The following is a 21,426-nucleotide window of genomic DNA, read 5'->3' as shown; positions in this document are numbered from 1 at the left end:
GGTTTGCTTTACAGTATATACAAATGTGTTTCATTTTTGTCACAGACAACTATCAAATTAAAGGGAGGCACCAAATTAAAAGTAATCCTTTGTAAAATGCATTTTATCCTCTTCAGGAGTGGGCAATAAGTGGCCCTCAAGCTGTTGCTGAACTACACATCCCAGCATGCCTTGCAAAAGTTTTACCATTGCCAAATAACAAAACTGTGGCCCGGGCATGCTGGGATGCGTAGTTGTACAACAGCTGGGGGGCCGCTAATTGCCCATCCCTACTCGAACTCAATGCTGAATGGCAGAGGTTCCCAAACTCCACAATTACAGTCCAGGTGTTAAAGGATAACCATGCTTAAGTCCAGATAGTTAAACCAAACTGACTGAGGTGCTAATTAAGTCACCTGTGCTCAAGCATGGATAGCCTTAAAATGTAGATAGTAATGGCAGAGTTTGGGAACCTCTGCTGTATGGAATCATTTACACAGATATTCTCTTACTTTCTATGAACAGGTTTAAAAAAAAACAAAAAACAACCCTGTATTGATGAAGAACAGGCATACAGGTGGAAGGTTTCTCTCTGATTTTGCTCATAGCCACAGAGACTAAAGGCCCCCATACATCAGAGATTGATTGCAGCAATCGTGCAATTTGCAATCGATTGTGTATAAAAATCTTTCCCTTTTTTAATCGATTGCAGATTGCTGAATTGCCACAATCGATTGAAAAAGGGAAAGATTTTTATACACAATCGATTGCAAATTGCACGATTGCTGCAATCAATCTCTGATGTAAGGGGGCCTTTATTTGCATACACTTTTCTGAACCAGGCACTGTTAAATACATTATTCTATTTGAATGTTGCCTACCACTAGTCTAGAGCACAGGTTCTCAAACTCGGTCCTCAGGACCCCAAACAGTGCATGTTTTCCAGGTCTCATCACTGAATCACAAGTCAAATAATCTCCACCTATGGATCTTTTAAAATGTGTCAGTGAGTAATGAATACACCTGTGCACCTGCTAGATGATCTGGAAAACGAACTGTGTGGGGTCCTGATGGCTGAGTTTGAGAACCACTGGTCTAGAGCATCACCGTAAGCAATGTTTATGTTTGAGGTGCCAGATATTCCATGGCAATCATTGTTCTACAAACATTCGAGAATTCAGTAAGCATAATATACATGAGTACAATGAAGCATAAACATAAATGCATGGATGTAATTATACATAATAGCAATTTGTGAAGTAAAAATACAAGTTGTGTTCTCCAGCGCAGCACAAGACCCCTCTGCGTGTCAGGAGAAGTGCAGTGTTTGCGGCTGGTCAGAATTGACTTACATGCTGCGTGACTGCCTGCTGTGTCTCTATAGTACGAATGTTTATGCTGATGTACGTCTTCGGATGGACATGAGAAGGCAGCAGTGGGCGTCCCTATCCTCGGCTGTGCGTTGGACGGCATTTAGCATATTTTAGCAACTGCGATCTGTGAGAGAATGCAGTTGCATTACAGTGTCTCGGGGTCATGCCAACAGTACGGTAAAGGGGGCACTGCCCATGAGAACTTACATTCTAAAAAGCCGGGATGGTAAATGTTACAAAGTATCCCCTAGGGCCTAAAGTGTGAATAAATGTACACACATTAGGGATACTTTGTATGAAAGAATCCCATACTCTGAATACATTTTTATCAAGCTTTTTAATTTAAGGGGTCAATTCAATTAGACGCGGTTTGTTGGTGTAACGGCGTGGAAATGCCACCAACAGCCCTGCAACTCGCCTGGATTTTCATACACAGCCATATGGCAGTACTTAAATTGCGGCACACAGCCGCACTTACTCGTGTCTAATTGAATTGACCCCTACATGTTTTAAGAGAGTCAGTTCCAATTAGCTTTGAATGCGATATTTAGTAAGTACATACAGATACAGTGCTAGCATTGCCTGGGAGTGGACACCAATGGTTGGGGGAGGGGGGGATGTCTGGTGTGAACACCACTAATGCTCCAGCAGAGAGCTAGCAACTGACATGGAATATAAACAGCCAGGCATTTCTTATATTCTAAACTGCCAGAGGATGATACCAAAATCACCTCCACCTTCGAAGGAAAGATTCAAAAAAGGGATGGGGTGTAATGCCCAAGAGGAAGTTACCGTTCCTCACAAAGGTGGTGGTGGTGGCACCAATGAAGGTATTCCCATTGTGCTTATGTTTTTGAGATACATTTAGAAGTTTGTCAAAGGTGAAAGAACACCTTGTCCTGTATTACACAGAATGGCAATTCTCCATTTGTAGAACATTTACATTAGAAGCACATTCCACTTTGTATATTACAGGACAACACAATTCGGCACTAGGTAAAGTAGCATAAGCAAACATCTGAAAAGCAGCAGAATGATCACTTAAGTTTAAGCTAAACAGAGTAGGTTTAGATACTATGATGCCCACACTGTTCATATGCATCAAGTGTCAAATTATTTTAAGTTATGCTTTGAAAAGTTGTGTAAAACATGATACGAGTTAATCATCCATCTTCTACAAACTGACAGAAATCCTGTTTGGGCTTTAAATCATAGCATGAATAAAAACCAACATGCTTCCCTTATTATGAATGAAAGGGTGAAATGAATGCACCTTTGGGAGGGAGAGAATACAATGATTATCAGATATACTATGCTCATTCACTGCATTTCTGCTTCCTTAGTTTTTTTTTTTTTAAATGAAGTATGGGGGAGGTGCTGATCAGGGCTTTCCTTTTCACAGATGAGGGAAGGAAGGGACCGTGGTAGCTGCCTAATGTGTGCAATCACCATCACTGGATCATTACAATGTACCATTGTCGCATCTATCCCCTCGCCTGTTCCTTATTCCCTGATCTTGTCCTGGCATGGAGAGGTTATTTAAGGGTGTATTGTGATATCAGCATGATATGATGCTTCCAGGCACCTAAGTGTGGGTACACATCAGACAATATGTTGTCCGATCCCGTGGATAGGGGCGACATAACGTACACATCATCTGAGGTGTATGCACTACCGCGCTCTCACACCCGCCAACAACAGGGTAGTCCCAGCTGCTGTGCATACAACTGAATACGGCCATGAATGATATAGCGCACGATCGGGCGTTATATCATTTTGTGTGTATGGCCGACCGACATCTCTTCCCGTTGGTCGATATATCCCTCGTTCTGATGTGTGCTCGGCCTAACACTATTTTTAAATCAAAGTTAAAGGTGTTGAACAGGAGAGACCAAAGATACTAATAACTAAAGTGCTAAAGATCAAGAGCAAATTACAAAACTCTGAAATACCTGCACCTACCAATGACTGTAAAATGACATTTTATATGCATAAGGCTGCTCACAACAGACAGATCCTAGTTAGCTCACATGTTCTCTGCTTAACTGTTATCAGTGCCCTGAGGTGGTAAACAGTCTTAGAAGATGTTCTACATGCAATTATTAATGCGTCATAATATAAATTAGTACCCATGGGAAATGTTATATGCAGCATGATACGGCCATCTAACCATAGTAATGTAAATTACAGACTATGTTCTTCAGCCTCAAACCCTTCCGTTATAAGAGGTCCACTTTCATATACTTCAGATTTGACTGACAGCATGTTCTTCTAGGTATATAGAGTAACAAAGCACTGCTTCTTACACCAATTGTGTACACAAAGGATCTGTTCCGAGCTCTTATAACAAACCAAACACTGATGATTGTACAGCTATTCTACAGTGTACTACAGATGAAAGGGGGAAATCCACATTTCTCTCATACATCTTTATAACCTTGCAGCAGCTCTTCATTCACCTCATACGCTTGCTTCACTGGCTTAATGTCATTGGTATTTCATCTTATACACCCGTATGCAGTACAATTCAGCTGTAACTACACCAGTGTTATCTACGCACTGTGTATTATTTCCTTATGTCACAGAGCTGAACATACACAAGAACCATATGTAATTTCTGACACTTATAATAAAGGTCTATGTGAAGCCTGAACAAGATTACTTGACCAGAATGAAACAAAATCCAGCACAATGCAGTCCGGAACTTGTAGCTGAATCACACAAGCCCAAGAACACAGAATGACATTCTCCAGGAACAGACACTCCTAATGTAAACACTGGGGATTCATAACAAGCAGCTTAACAGGAGGAGGAGGACTGGGTTTGTAGGAATTAAACACATTTAGTGACCTATTAATATGATGTCCACATTTAAAGAAAAACACCAGTTTTTAAAAGATATAGCCGTAGAACTACCCCCCCCCCACACACACACACACACACAATTAAATAAGTGGCAGACCCTGCTGTTAACTATCCCCCCTCCTCCCCATTAAGTGCATGAACAAGGCTGCATCCCCATGTCACGGGAGGCAGAAAACTTCCGGCTAGCATGTGCTCTAGAATCCGGCCATTAAGCAAGCTTAGGAGAGAGAATTATTTGCTGAGGTTATTTGTGGCTGGAGCTCTCATTTACCAAAACAGCAATTGTGCTGTAAGAATCTAAAAATAAAGCAGGAAGAGCTGGTAGGAATATTGGAGAATTGTACACCTTATTATGAGTCTCACTGAAGATCTCTGTCTACACACACTTCAACAGGGGCACAAAGCATGGTTAGTGCTGCCTTTGTATAAGGAATATAATGGGAGATGTACTCAAATTGACATACTGTCCTTTACTTATAAATATCAGCACCTAATATTGGCCACCAGGCAATCAATTGACAAAAATACATTTAAGACAAGTGTGCGCCTTTCATCTGTCATTGGCGAACCAAAAACTCGCAATTCAATACATAAGATCAGAGCACTCATCTACCCAGTTACTAACACAAATACTTATTAAAACATAATCTAATGATTAATATGAATGGCACATGAAATTAACAGCAACTGAATACAGCGATAAAAGGTACATTAGGTCTGGTTTATGGATGGTTTTGCTGGCTACATCTAAAAGCAGAGGTTCCCAAACTCGGCCCTCAAGGCACCCTAACAGTCCAGGTTTTCAGGATATCCATACTTAAGCACAGGTGACTTAATTAGTACCTGAGCCAGTTTGATACCATCTATACACTAGCATGGATATCCTTTAAATGTGAACTGTCAGGGTGCCTTGAATACCAAATTTGGAAACCCCTGACTTAAAGGTTGAGATGCATATTTAATTTCACAAAATTTCTACGACAGACGTGTCTAAAGGATTAAAAAAAAAAAGAAAAAAAAAAAAAAAAAGAAAAAAAGACCCCCAAACCACTCCAAAACGGTGTGGAACGGTTAGTGTGTGGGTCTAACACAGAGCTAGATGAATCCCGCACACAAGGGCGACTTAAACATGCTTTGTGACAAAGGATGGATTAAGGTTTGTGGGGGCCCCTACCAATAAAATCATCAATAGGAGATGCCAGCGATGTTACAAAAAAGTATAATGTGTAACATTGTGTAAATACATATGTGTCCTTAAACATCTTTGCTGCAGTCACACCAAAAAGCCCTTCCCTGCGTGCCAGCTCTCGTGAGACCGCTTGTGATCGGTGTCTTTTTTTGGCAAAAATATGGCTTACTTACAACGCAATGCGACTAGTATGCACCTGGAGACTCTGCTGATTTATTTGATATGCGACACTTGTATATCTGTGTGCGACTGAGTCTCTGAATCTGTACATGAAGTGCTACAATGTACCAGCCGCAGCTTTTTTCATTTCAAGCTCCGTTGTGCTTCATAACAGACTGAGGTGCACACAGATATACAAGTGTCACATATCAAATTAATGAGCACAGTCAGTCTGCTGGTGCGTCTTAGTCATATCGCATTGCGAGTGCGCAATTTATGTATATAAAAAAAAAAAAAAAAAAAGACGCCCGTAACAAGCAGAGTCACGGGACCAGTCGCTCTGCGTGACGTATTGAGGCTAGATGTAGGACGACACATCTGAACTTCCAGAACCACTAATGTATTAAACACACTGTAGGGCCCCAAAATCACATTATGAAACCCCAATCACATACAGTATACCACTGTTCCCCCAAGTTATCTCTCTCTTCCCCCATAACTGGTGTCTGGGTGTGGAAATGTGGAAATATAGGCACTAAATGCTGGTCATTGTTTTGTGTGCATCAGCTGTGCTATTAATATATTTGGTGTAGACAAACTAAAAAATTGTGCAAGATATTCAAATTTGTTAAACCATTTTCAGCTCTTAACGATTGGAGAAAATTGTCCAGCCCCATCGTACAAAGATTTGTTACAGCACAAGCATCTGAAAGTGAATATAATACTGTTTCCAAGCCCACCAACCAGTACAAAACAACGCAAGTACACAGTGAACACTTTAAAAGTAGCATGTTACATATAAATTCTAACGTCACTGCAATCAGCAGTACTGAAGGTGTATTTATTCCTAGAATGCAAGAGGATGAATGAATGTATAACAAAGGACCGCTGTGTGCAAGAGTAGTCTTAGACACGCTTACACTGTTTCTTTGCTCTATGAACTCTCCCTCTTAAGTCTTTATCATCATGTTGGGCAGGAATGACAGACTCCCAAATACACAAACCTTTAGAAACACCACTGTTAAGTGCGTGGAACAAAATTGCTTTGCATAAATGCTACTTTGGTGCACGGCTGTTGCAGCTTCAGCTGGAAGGCTTCCGATAACCTGTGACTTTATTAGACGTAGTGACATTTATAAACCAAAGTAAAAATATAGATCAAACATTTGCTGTTTTAATGGAACTACCACCAACAACAAAGCAAGCTTGTTTCAAACCAACAGCAATGAATGTAAAGTGGTAAACATAGGTTTTGTGTATAGTGAATTAGCAACCCAGACTATGTGAAAGCTAGGGAAAAGACCTAAAAGATGTCAGAATACCACCACTCCTAAAAAACAATAATATATTTGGAGGTGTTTAAATAGTAACCGATAGACAATAAAGAAATATCCTTTTTCATGTATAAAGAACATGAATGTTGATGTGTTGTATTGATGGGAAATGGGTTTTTGAACTTGCAGATGGGAGTTCTGAGTTTTTCCCAATATTTTACAATCTTTTATATAAACACTTAAGTGAGGTACATTGAAATGTCTCCTGATTTTTATTTGCTGAAATACAAGTGATATTTTTTATACCTTATTAATGGAGAAAAAAGTAACCACTGACACCTATTAACATCATACTATACTTTACTTATAGCCCAGTGGTTCCCAAACTGTGTGCCGCGGCACCCTGTGGTGCCTCGGGACACTTGCAGGAGTGCCTAAGGTTGGTGGTCCAGCACCAAATTCTTTATGGTCAATGTAATGTAAATATGTGGGCAAAAAGAAGCACAAACCTGGCCACCACTACTGTATACAGTATAACCAAACCTAAGGATGACAGGTAAGCACAATTTACTTTACTACATTTTTTTCTGAATTTCTCAATAACAAACTTTTGGCTTAGGAGTGCCAAGAAAACAATGCTGATACTCTAGGACGCGGTGATTCAAAAAAGTTTGGGAACCACTGTTACAGCCACAAGATAGTGTAGAACACCATCTTATCTTCCACTTTTTTGGGGTTCAGGATGATTTTCCCACTCTTTCATGCAGTTTACATAGTTTGCACACTGCAGAGTTAACACGTAATGCCCGTGACTTGCCATTTCTAACTGAATTAAGCGGAAGCATGCAACATGAAAATATCTTACAAGTGTTAATTGTACTGGTCTACATTTATCTGTACTGTGAGTATCTGATGAGACTGGAAACGTTGGGGGGCAATTCAGGAGTAGGTTCCAGCATAGTGCTAGCCCCTTGCCATATCATGGTACTGTGTTTATTGTGTTGATACCCAAGGCAGGTGGAGGTGCAATCAGTATAGGGGATCTGCTGCAGTCTGCTTGCAAATCTGGCGCTCAACAATTTAATCCGGGAACCTGCCAGCCCACAATATAAGCATAGGCGGTGATTGTAATTAGGGGTTCCTTTTTAGATTTATAAAAGGGAAGTGAAAAATTAAAAGATATCCATTTAAAGTGTTTAAAATATAAACCCGCTGGAAAGTTAAAAATACTGTACACAGTCACATTCCTACAGCAATTATGAAACGGGAAGTAAAATTCTAAAACTACCATGACAGTTTTGCTTTAAAGATTAAAGTACATGTCTCAAAATTGTTTCTACTGTATGATGTATCTTCGACATACACCATCCTCTTAAACAATTCCCTTAAATGTTTATTCACTGGATGAGTCACCCTATATAATATATACAAACCTATACATTATACACCCCTTTTCTCTCTTTCCATTCACACCTGTGTTTAGAGCTTCTTTTACGGTGACTCTTATTCAGGATTCAAGAAAGCAATTACCCCTGGGGCTCTTTTATGACAGCACATAGTAAAAAAAACAACACAAAACACTACACACAACTTATGTAATCTTAAGATGGTCTGTAAATTAGGTAACAGTTGGATACAATGCTTAAATGCCTCTGAACAAGCTTACAGAACTATACCACTATATTGCAGTACTGCTGTCATTGTAGAATAGCACTAAAGTACTTGCAAAATGAATAACATTTTGTTTTTCTGACACGCACACCATGTATTGTTTTTTACTGGTACAGTAAGAAGCAGAAAATACAAGCATGCTTATTATGTAGTAAGAATGACAGGCGTGCATGTGGAGAACATAAATTGCAACTACCTTAGCAGAACAGAGGAAATTTGCAATGTCAAAAAGTCAGATGAGCCCTATGTATAATCCTGTGTTCATGACAGGAGATAATGGTAGCTGGCTAAATGGTCCCCTGTGCAAGAAATTATATGGAGCAGTCTCAAACTCCAGAGTGCGAATAATCTGAAATCTCAACCTAACAAGGAAACAAGGCTGCTCCCACAAAATAAAAAACACACCATTTCAATTAATACCCTATAAAAAGCTATAAACCTAGTTCAGAAACACAAAAATAACTACCCAAAGATAAAACAAACCTTGCAGTATGCCAGGTCTCATTAAATTAAACAAAGTCAGAGAAAATGAGAGAGGAATTCAATAAATATTCCAATATTCACATGGTGGTGGAAAATGAACAGCATTAATTAATTAAAAGCTGTAGACATAATTCTCAACATGACTTTTTTCTTTATCAGTAAGAGAAACACTGACAGTATATCAATAAGAGTGATTATGTTTATATTATATTAAAGAGCGAAACGCACATCACGTCTATAGGATACCCAGGCGGCCTGAACACCATCTATGTAAAAGATATACTTGTGAGATAAGTGTCTTACTGGACATATTATATCATAGGAACCAAAGTAAGGGAACTACAGCATGACAGCTGACTATAACCTAGCAGAGATATCATCCAATACAGGCATGCTGCACACAGAATACCTTTGAGCAGTTTATATGGTGTGATACAGTACATTCCAATATTGCCCTTCTAAATACAAAAGACATTTTCTCTTTGGCAACTAATGTATTTGCAAGATGAGAATGTTGGCAATATTACAACAGTGAGAACCATGTGTTACACTCCCATGTCATATGAAGAACAAAACAGTGGGGGATCTACATGAGAAAATAATATTAAAACTAGAAATAGCAATGAGTAGATTGGGATAAATGTGATTCATTGCATTGTTGTAGAATCAAGAATCTACCTCTAAAGCTGGGTACACACTAGATCACAGGTTCTCAAACTCGGTCCTCAGGACCCCAAACAGTGCATGTTTTCCAGGTCTCCTGACCGAATCGCAAGTGAAATAATTCGCTCCACCTGTGGATCTTTTAAAATGTGTCAGTGAGTAATGAATACACCTGTGCACCTGCTGGGTGACCTACAAAACGTGACCTGTGTGGGGGACAGAGTTTGAGAGCCACTGCACTAGGCAATGTGTGTACCCAGCGACGGCACTAATATATTTGCATTTGAACGCTATATCGTCCGATATATCGCTGAGTGTGTACCCAGCAAGAAGGTTTTTAAGTCATAAGAAAGCAACAGCAGCAATACATTGTTACAGTGATAGAAAAAGATACAAAATTAAAAGTAGCACACTTTTAGAATGAAAATAATATGGGCTGGATTGAACTGGATATTGGTGCCATATCCCATCTCAATATCTCAACTGTCGAGCCCTTAATATCAACCATTAAACAATTCATTGGTTAAATCTCAGAAGTGGCAGAGGTGAATCACAGTAAATACGAAATTCTGACTGACTGCAATTCTAGATGCGTCCTCTTACATCTCTTTTCAATACGCCACGTAGAATGACATGCCTGGCGTGAGTGAGCCGCTGGATCCCATGCAGCTTTGCTAGCGTCAGGCGTTTTTTTTCCCGCTGAAAATGCATCAGTCGCAATGTAATGCACCTAGAACACACCAGGAGACACTGCGGATTATTTTGATATGCAACATTTGTATACTGTGTGCGACTGAGTCTGTAAACAGAACTTGGCATGGAAAAAAGTTGCGGCCACTGCATAGTAGTTCTTCGTATGCTGATTCAAAGACTCCGTCGCACACACATATACAAGTGGCGCATATCAAATGAATCAACAAAGTCTCCTGGTGCTTTCTAGTCGCATCGTGAATTAGGCGCATATTAGGCATAAGAGACGAGAAAAAAGCCGCCTGCCACTAGCAGAGTCACACGGGACCTGACACGCTGAGTGGGGCGGTTTAGTCCGACTTTAGCGAAGATGCATCTAATTGGTCACAAAATTTGTGACAATTCTTTCAATACAAATGCAGCTTTATCACACGCAATAGCAAGCACTTTATAGATTCGTTCCTTTGACAGGGGTGATTTTAGATTGCACCACAATTTATATCATAGTCTTTACATAAAACATACTATACGTTTTAGCCATTACACAAGCGGATAAGTACAGCAGATCTCTCCTGAATGGTGCTAAAATATAATTACATTTTGCATAGTATAAACAGTCCATGATGGAGGGGGTGATTTAAAACAGTTATATAATACCCCTTTTACACTAGAGCTAAAACCCGGGTTATTGCAGGGTTAACCCGGGTAAGTCCTTGGTGTAAAAGGGGACAGGATTGGATTTCCGGGTTGAGTGACCCGGCAATCAAACCCAGGTAACTTGCAGGGTTTAACACAGGAAATAACCCATGAAACCCTGTAGTGTAAACGGCACGTTCCAGGTCACAATGACCTGGAGCGTGCTGCATCCCGGCTTCAGTGGTGCTTGGAGATGACGTCCAGTTCCACGTCGGAAGAGCCGGGTCACCGCAGACCCGGCTCCGGTGTGAACCTTGCAGACTCGGGAATTTCCTGGGTCGGCGCCAGCTAACTTCCAAGTCTGATCTGGTTTGGAACCCTGTTCCAACCTCAGGCTCAGACCTGGAATTTACGGTAGGTATAAAAGTGGTATAATAGGTTCCACCTTTACTGAGGTGTAGAACTTTCCCAAATAACTTATATGACTCTTAAGTGGTCTTTTCATGCTGGAATGTTGTTGAAGAGTCTTTGTATCCTATTTTCCCATAAGAGTCCTGTATAAGTTTGGTCATGTATGCAAACCGTTCCCAAAATGGGTTAATGATGGACCTTCTATTTTAGCTCAATATAACTACTCAACAGTCACTAAGGTTTCCAAATGGCAAATTTATAAAACTGGGTATTTCGAAGTCGCAGCATCTTCGTTATTTTAGGCCGCTGGAGTTAAATGGGCAAAAATAACGAATACAAAACATGCCTAGTTTTGCATTCAATATTATTAAACGTAATGGCTTTAAAGAGCGCCGATTAGTAAATTTACCGCAAATGGAAGGTGTATTAATTTTGGCAGGAAATGGATGATGACACAAAGGAAATAAGGTGTTTGGCAGTCACCAGCATATTACAATTTGCAGGGACACTAATACAAGGAACCTAAACTGGATTGGTCATAAATGTCATTATTACCCTTTCAGCCCATTAGCCACTAGTGTCAACACACAAACTTTTATGAACATTCTTAGTCTAGCAAAAACAAACCTAACATGCATTGCTTCCAATAATCCTATACCCATTAACATTTAGACTTTCTGAGCAATTATGCCTATATAGATTAATTATGATGCAGTTGGTGGACGCCCCATTTATCACAGTGAATACACTAGGATCATTGGAGTCACCCATATGAAGTCCCCCTCCTTCACTAGAACATAGAAATGTTATTTGTGGAATGGGGGTTAGATCCACTTTACTGTGCAGCGTGGCCCAGGTTGTGGGTGCAAGTTCTCAATTACATGTTGCAATAAATAACAGCTACATTACTGGCAAAACAAGTAGGAAGCAATACTCACCTGTAAAGAGCATGGACTATACTCCTAGTAAAATGGAATGGATTAGCGTATTGATATGTGAGGTAAACTTGATGCAAAGGTAATATTTGTAGGTTTCTACTTGCGGTTTAGTGTAAAATTTGGATATGACTTGAGATAGGAGTTACTGATATTAGATTATTACATTGACATGAGAAAGGTTGAATACTAAAGACTGATTAAGCCTTGTAAAGCAATCAAAAGATATACTGTTAAAAACGTGAACAAATAAATAATAATTAAAAAAAAAAATTAACAGTGTGCAAACACTCCGTTTTAACAAAATAGGCAATTTGAGATCTTGAACAGCTTTAATAGTCATATTTGGAACAAATTAATTTTGAGGAACAAGAAAAATAGTTCTAGTTAAAGTAATGCTATGCTGATGCAAAATGCATTAAAAATATAGGTATGATTGCACTGTGAATAAAACTAGAATTAATTTCCATGTCAGAGAAAACAAATCAAGGGGTCAATCCAATTAGCTGTGAAGGGTGAGAGTTACCGCTGCATTAAAACGCTGGCAACGGCACCTCATCTCGCACCCCCCGTGGCCGGCTCTGAACCCGAATTTGCACAATTTTGCTCAGAGCCCTATGGCGCTGCGAGCACTTTTGCACAAGTTCGGGCTGCTTTAAAGTACGGCTATTGCTGCAATGAACTGCACCCACAAGATCATCACGGCTAATTGGATCGAGCCACTATTGTGAAACGGCAAGCATTCTAGAAAATTGCATGCTTTAACCACTAGGAGCACTGTTCCACTGTAGTTCATGGTCAGGTCAATCTTAACAACACACATTCAACTATAATGGTAATTCTTTGCACTGGGCAACTTTAGAATGCTGTCTTGTTATTGAAGAAATTAAAAATATATAACAGCAGCATCTCTGTTAATAATGAGTTGAGATTTTACCAAAGAGAGTGGGTATTTAATCTTCAAAACTGAGATACTCTCAAAATGTCATCACAAGAGGCAAGTTAATAGTGCAGGACCCAAGGTATAACTCATGGAAGTGTCTAGTTTAGATATTTATGTCCACCAATTATCTATCACACTGTTCTCAACAGCTTATCTCTGCAACCAGCTTTCTAAATGTCTCCCTTAAGTTTTCAAATACTTTAATTTAGTTTACTTTAAACCGTCTAGGGAGAGAATGTGCACACTCATTTTGCTCAGAGACCTACTTTAGTGAAGGACATTTTGACCTCCATTCTCTTCATCAGGACCTCAGGCTATAGGCTGTTGTCAGTAATTTAGAAGTAACAACAACTTTAATAAAAGGTGCTACGACGACCATATATTCTGGATAAAACCCATGTAGATGGATTTTTATGTGGAAATATGTATATAATTAGCTGCAGAATTTACCATTACTACCAATATTCAGGAGACCTTTGCTGAAAGGGTAACTATTGCCTAAGCATCCATTTTATGATCTGAACCTATATTAAGGTCCCTCAATATATTAGGAACTAAAAAATCACCAGTGTAGTTTCAGGCACAAAGTACTTTAATCCTTGTGACCAGTTTATAGTGAATAGCCTGTGTTTAAAAAAATTGGTTCAACCAAAGTGTCTGCCCCCTCTTTACAGATTTGGCTAGGTCATATGGGTTTTCACATTAGACCAGCGTCATCCATTCCTCTTTTTTTTTTGTAGATTGTATTGTTTTTGTTTTTAAATTGGGAACATTGTACATGGGACCTTGATGTGATTGCCTCAGGCTTATGGGGGAAGGCCCATCCAAGGTGCCAGCCCCCTTATTGCATTTGCTATGAATCAGCCTTGCGCTAATCGGGATGTGGCTGCAATGCTGCCGGTCTCAATACAGACAGGGGAATCTTGACAAGGGACTTAAGATAGGCGTTGAAATACCAACCAGCCCGAATGAGGTAGATCCGGGGTGCCCTTAATGTAAGCCGTGGAGGTTAGGAAGGAAGGGGGGGCAGGACTTTAGTTTAAGCACTAACGGGGAGGGCTAGGCTACAAAACGGGAAAGATAGGGAGGAGGGTATACTTACCCGACCCCAGTCGGGATAACCAACCATTGGGATGCCGCTGGCGGTATTCTGACAGGAGGCATCCCGACAGCCGGCATTACATACCGATTCCCGCTAATCCACTCCGTAAGTTCCATGTTCACCCTCCCAAGCTTTAAACAGCATTGTCGACCAAGCAATTCGTATTCGTAGGGCCAACATTTCAGAACCCAGCCAAGCAGCAACTGGACTTGAAACCACAGAAGAGATAGTCAAAGTTTAAGACACATCAGCAGGGAGGGGTATGTCCCGCTTCAAGCAGCTTTGCCTGGGAAGGGCAGTCACGTACACTTAACAGTGATGCTTGCAACATTGCCAGTGTTTGAATAGGAAGGACTCTGAAAGGCAGCCTAATACTAAAGTAATAGCCAATTCCCTTTGCATACTGGATATAAATACTCCACTGGTACGTCAGAACCTACACTCATGGCACCTGCCACTACCTGGCTGCCCATGTTTAACTTGCACTTCTCCTGCATAAAGCTATATTGTAGATATCAAGGATACTGTTCTATTCTATAGTGATCACGATCTAGAAAAATGTATACAAAAGAAAATAAGAGAAATTCAAGTCAATTGTTATAACTGGAGATAGTCAATTGTGTTTCATATAAACGCATAGAAACAGGAATCAGAGCCTGAAAGACCAGCTCTTATTGTAGCTCCGGTGAGATCACTCACTGCTCCTCCTGAGACCTATGCCCCCGTAAGATATATGGCCGTGGATGGTGGAAAGGGAGAATTCAACAAAACTAACATTTTAGAGCAGGACTCAAGATGACTAGGGAAAACTAGCCCGCTCAGTACTGAATATAATTGACTTTCTGAGAAAATGTATTCAACTTTCGTAATACATTTCTAAGCAAAGTTGAGCTCTGAAAATTTTGTACACCCAATAGGATAGAACCAAAGTGACTACAGCTCAAAATAAGAACTATTAATAGAAAAATAATTTTGTGTATATATATATATATATATATATATATATATATATATATATATATTACACACACACTTCTCACCAGGCTATTTTTTGCGGGTGCACCACTCGGCAAGAAACAGCCTGCCACCCGGCACTTTGGAAGCCTGCAAGTGGGGACAGTATCTCGGAGCTTTATAAAAACGAACAGATCCTACAGACTTTGCAGCTTGTTCATAATCAGTCGACTGGGCATTTAATAGGATAAGAGGAGAATTAATATATAAAATGTTAGTTCAAGTTTAAATAAGATCAGGGTTTAAAACATTTAAATTATTGTGAAGGCCCACACCCGGCTACTTCTTGATGCCACCCCGCTGGAAACATTTTCTGGGGAAAACAGTGTGTGTATATAATATATTATACACACACACACACACGTATGTATTTTCGGTAAAGATATACATATATATATATATATATATATATATATATACACATATATATATATATATATACATTATATATATATATATATATGTATATATATATATATATATATGTATATATATATATATATATATATATATATATATATATATATATATATCTTTACCGAAAATACATACGTGTGTGTGTGTGTGTATATAATATATTATATACACACACTGTTTTCCCCAGAAAATGTTATATATATATATATATATACACAAAGAGAATCTCACAAACAATCATGGAGGTAAACAGCAGCGCTCTCAATGAATCATGAGTGGGTATCCAGTCATTAGGTCTACATTGTCTAGATAGACGATGTTTGGGTAGACAATGGAAGGTAGACAATGGAAGATAGACAGGGACTGAAGGTCGACACACTAAAGGTTGACTGGTAACAAGGTCAACAGGTACTGAAGGTCAACAGGCAGTAGTTCGACAGGGTCTGAAGGTCGACTGGTAACAAGGTCGACAGGTATGATGGCCGACATGGTTATTAGGTCAACACTCATATGGTCGACATGCAAATGGTCGACAAATGGTTTGTTTTGTTTTTTAGCCCTAACCTTTACCCTAACCCTCCTCTTGGTGCCTAACCCTAACCCTCCCTCCTGGTGCATAACCCTAACCATCGGAGTACGTGCCTAACCCTGACACTAACAAAAAAAAAAAAAGTGTCGACCATTTGACTATATGAGCGTCAACCTATTGCCTGTCGACCTTGTTACTAGTCGACCAATCGTAGTAAGTGCCTAACCCTAATACTAGAAAAAAAAGAAAGTGTCGACCATTTGACTGAGTGTCGACCTTCATACCTGTCGACCTGGTTACCAGTCGACCTTTAGTGTGTCAACCTTCTGACCCTGTCGACCTTACCAGTCGACCTTTAGTGTGTCGACCTTCAGTCCCTGTCTATCTTCCATTGTCTACCTAGATAATGTAGACCTAATGATCCACACCCTCATGAGTGTATGCGAGGAATGATCAGCGAATAAATTGTGTCCTTCAATCTGGAGTAGGTTAGGTCATCAGCAAAGCCTTCTTTTCCACAGCCTCTTTATCTAAGCAAGCAGCAGTATCTGGGGCATTCGTAAAATCTTTAAATGAGTCGCCTTCATATAGGCGTAATCTTGCTGGGAACAAAAAGCAAACTATCGTTTATCTTTGACAAGGCGGAAACATATCGGCGCAAACTCCTTATGTGCTCTAGTAACTTCAGGGGAAGTGTCCGGTAATAGGAAAAGGCAGGAATCAATCCAGCGTAGATAATGAAACATTCTGGAAGCAGTCCTCAGCTTCCTTATGGAGGAAATTCAAGCAAACGGAAAATCACAACTCACGAACGAGAATTCAAGGAATCACCAGACCGTTGTGGGCCCAATCAGTGTGCCCGCTCTACCACCAGATCTGTACAAGCATCAGAAATGTTTAATAGCTTTGGCAACATAGTATTAATAAAATCATGTAACAGAGTCCCCTTTACAGCCTCTGGTAGACCCACAAGGCGTAGGTTGTGTCTGCGGGAAAGACTCTCTAAACCATCTAATATAGAACAGATTTGATGATGAGACTTCTGGAGCTTAGTTGTGTGAGATTTAAGTGAAGCAACATACCTCCCATTCCCTGCTCTGCAGATGTACTCCGGAAGAAATGTAGTGTACCTGTCCCTTTAAGTCAGTGACTGCTTGTGTGAGAGAAGCTGCCTGAGTGGCAAACAGGCCCTTCCTGAGGGGTCTGACAGAGGAGACAGGGTGCAAAAACCAGCAGGAGGCGGCAACTCTGCAGTGCCAGCGGTATCCCCGGCGCTCTCTGTAGCCATGGCCATGTTGGAGAGCTGGCGCTCAGCTTTCAGCCTCTCTGCTTTCGTCGGCATGGAGCTGGTTAAAAACCTATCCATGCGACAAGAGGATGACGTCGGGCAGCCAGGCAGGCAAGTGTGGCGGGTCAGGGAGGTCCAGGAAGAACCGGGATATTAAGGAGAGGTGGTCGGGGAGCGGAGCTCAGTGCTCGTGTGCCTGTCTCCATTAGCGTCGGAAGCGGAAGTTCCCTTCAAATGTATACGATTGTATTTTTCATTGTGAAATGTTGTAATCTTGAAATTATTAATGTTATATTACCTAGAATGTACTCTATTGTAATGATGTTTAGATCTAAAACGTATTCATGGGCTACATGTACTAATGTAACTTGTGGATGGGATTTTATTTTTCCGGCTGCCTGCGCTAGTTAGTGTTTAGACTTTGTGACACTGATCTCTATTACACCCTTACACATCCTTTTGATAATCTTGTTCCATGAGGAAAATAGATTTGACTACTCACATGCCAATAACATTATTGTTTAATTATGGTGACTGGCTAAATGCATTTAATGCTTCAATGGAAAAATTAGGATTTAGAATTTTTCTGTCCCAAACCAGCAATCTGGTAATGTTACTAGACAGGCTGCTTTTAATCATATTGACTGCAGGCAGTCCGATGCAAGTGCCAATCACTGTTATCTGTGCAAGCCTGCCTGCATTGCAAATGAAAGTGCTGTACTCTGCTGAGAATAACAAAGATGAATGTAAATGCATTTGAAAATGTGTGGCCTGATGGATATCAAAGCACAACGATGTACGAGGCATAGCTTTAGAAAGAGGTTTCCCTACAGCCAACAAAACACATGGCTGTGATCTATATATATATAAAATTAGATTCATATATGAAATACAAGTCGTGTAGAACTCCTTCAATCAAACTATTACTGGAATTAGAAAGATAACCACAATTGTAAATATGTCAATCATAGGGCAGTTACAACGCCACCATGAGAGGAATTATCAGACATTATTATATAGATATACATACATACATACATACCACACAAACACCTTTGTTCTTTGGATTTGGGCATTTCCTACTAATAAGTCTTAATAATTTGGAGCAACACATTTAAACATTTCGCACTCCACCAAGTTCAAAACCACACCTATTCCTCAAACCTTTGAAGAGCTCTTATAGCAGGGGGTGTTTAAACATGCGGCCCTCCAGGTGCTGTGGAACACCACAGCCCAGCATTCCGTGCCACAGTTTTGCTGCCACGAAATGCTAAAATTGTGGCAGGACATGCTGGGCTGTGTAGTGCCACAGCAACAGGAGGGCCACATGTTGAATACCCCTGCCTTACAGTAAAGAAACAGTCATCACTGTTGCACTGAAGGGGGAAAAAAAAAGAAACCAAACAAGCAGCAAACAAAAAACACTAAAGGTGCGTACACACGGGTCGATTTTTTGGACGACTGATTTTTTGAATGATAACGTCGTAATCGTTCATTCAGTTTCAGGGCCAAAACGATGAACGAAAATCACAAATGAGCTCTCCAGTCTGCAATTTGTAGTTTTCGTTCATCGCCTGAACCTCCTGTCCAACCTGACGATACTGTCAGGTTGGACATGTTCGGGGATGAGTGAGGGAGCCGGCACTGAATGAAATAGTTATTGATTTTGTTCAGTGTTGTTAACACCACTGAGCACACCATTGCCGGGGACAAAGCCATTTGTACGCACCTTAAAACAATCCAATTAAGCAACAGCAATTAAAATTATGGATAAAAGATTTGTATAGTTTTAGGTGTTATGATAAGAATATCTATGTTGCTTTTTACATGGGAACATGCTGAGCAACATTTATTGAACTAGTACAGAGAAAAGCACATAGGTCATGCTGTGCAAATCAGATTTTCTCTTTGTATATATAACTAGCAGTGCACTGGTAAAGCACATAGCGGCTCCTGTGGCTCTGGCTAGGCTGGCGATGGGGTGTTTGGTAAAAATAGTGCAATGTAATTTTAAGATAAAGTCACGTCAAACTGCTTCATTTCATTAAAACAATTATTAAACAGGTTGATCCAGACAGCTAGATGTTACACTCAGGACCCATTTGCCTTTATTCTTCCTCTACGGCAATAAAAGAGAATTGACAGACCCACAAGATACCTGGTTTATTATAGCAAAGCTATTAAATAATTCTGACACTAGTCCCTCAGTAAAGCATTCTACACTAGTGAGCAACTAATCGCCGTAGTAAAGTTATTAAGGCCATGCATGAAGCAATTTAATAAACATTTGTATAAGCACTAAAGTTACAACCAACAATAAACTGCCAGCACCTTCACTAATGATCCAGTACAGCAGCATACCACCGTGTGCTATTTAATAGTCCGTTCTATCCACAAATGAAATTTTGCTTACATTAACAGTGTGCTTGTGCGCTGTATAATATTTACAATATCCCAGACCGGAGGCTGAATACCCACTAGCAATGAAAGCTCCCAAACTGCTCAAGGCAGCTGAGGAGAACAGGCAGAGACTTAAAATAGATTTAACTTCACAGTAAAGTGTTAAAAAATAAAACGGGGGAGGGGAAGGTCTCTGCACATAAATGCATGTGAAGAGCAGCAGTATTTCTCTTCATTCCTTACAATTGTGACGGTGTAAGTTGAAAAGCCAGTGGTGTGTGTGAGGAAAATGCAGATGAATGTGCAGACAATTTATGCAGTTCATAAAGGTAGTTATTGTTTCTCTGCCAGAGCGTGGAGGAAGGCTACAGGGAAGAGGAAAATCCAATTACTTACCCACAAATAATATGTAAACTGCAGTGCAAAAATAGCAATGCCTTCATTGTCAAAGGATCCAGCTACTGATCGGGATATGTAGCCTGGCACTATAGCAATGAAGCAAGCAGCTAGAAGGCCTGCTCCCTGGTTCCACAGTTCTCGAGTGAGCAAAAAGGTGGAAATTGATGTAAGGCCGCTGAATACTGGTGCTAGGAACACGCATACATCTCTTATATGTACGGTTATGTTCAGCATATTTAAAATCCAATGGAAGAGGCCTGCTGTGACCATCAATCCAGGGTACACCTGCAAGGGGAGCAGAGAGAGAGATCAGGTCAGAAAGGAAACAATTATTTGTACTCTCACTACATACATTTTTATTACGTTTGCTACATGATCAGCATTGTCCAAGTGGGGAATTCAATTAGCCGCGGTAATTTACCGGGGTGAAAAGGGTGATTAGTCCTGGGCGTTAAAGCCCGAAGCTTTCGATTAGAGACCCTTTTGTTGTCTGATAAATTACTTAAACGCACGTTAACCCATAGAATCCAGGATAAGTTACTGGACCTATGTGTCAACACAGTTGCGGCACCCGCAAACTGGCTATTTAACATGGATTTCTTTTCGAGCCTACTCAAGCTTAAAACAAATTCCTCATTAACTGCAGCCTGTGGGCTGCCTTTGGATTTAAATTGAATAGCCCCGCTGCTTCCATTAGCCTGCGATAAATAACCCCCAAGTATATACACGAATATGTTCTTATGGTAGAAATACAATACCAGCAGGATCAATGAAGCTTAAATAAAGGAATTTCTGCAGTAAGGCAGTCTGGCCACACCAGGCCTGCCGGTTAGACAGCAATGCAATAGACAATACTAGAACATGCTAACAGATTACTCTGGCTATATTAGGAACATTTTCCCACTTAAATCATATGGTAATATTGCAGGATGTTTTGCAAAATCACTCATCTCCAATAAAACTGACATTGTACAAAACATTATTACAATCCATATCTTAAAAAAAA

General features: G+C 40.1%; 1 protein-coding gene across 1 annotated transcript in view; it reads right to left on the bottom strand.

Moving 5' to 3' along the window:
- STT3B (STT3 oligosaccharyltransferase complex catalytic subunit B) overlaps positions 1-21,426 on the bottom strand; it is a 120,340-nt gene that overhangs the window by 41,462 nt on the left and 57,452 nt on the right. Inside the window, exon 3 of the mRNA XM_088462765.1 lies at positions 20,418-20,705. Coding sequence (XP_088318891.1) covers positions 20,418-20,705 — 288 coding nt within the window. The remainder of the gene's footprint in view (positions 1-20,417; positions 20,706-21,426) is intronic.

The sequence above is a fragment of the Taudactylus pleione genome, unplaced genomic scaffold (genome assembly GCF_031769625.1).
Source record: "Taudactylus pleione unplaced genomic scaffold, aTauple2 ptg000053l, whole genome shotgun sequence".
NCBI lineage: Eukaryota > Metazoa > Chordata > Amphibia > Anura > Myobatrachidae > Taudactylus > Taudactylus pleione.
Note: the sequence above shows the minus strand (reverse complement) of the source record. Positions and strands in the feature narration are given on the sequence as shown.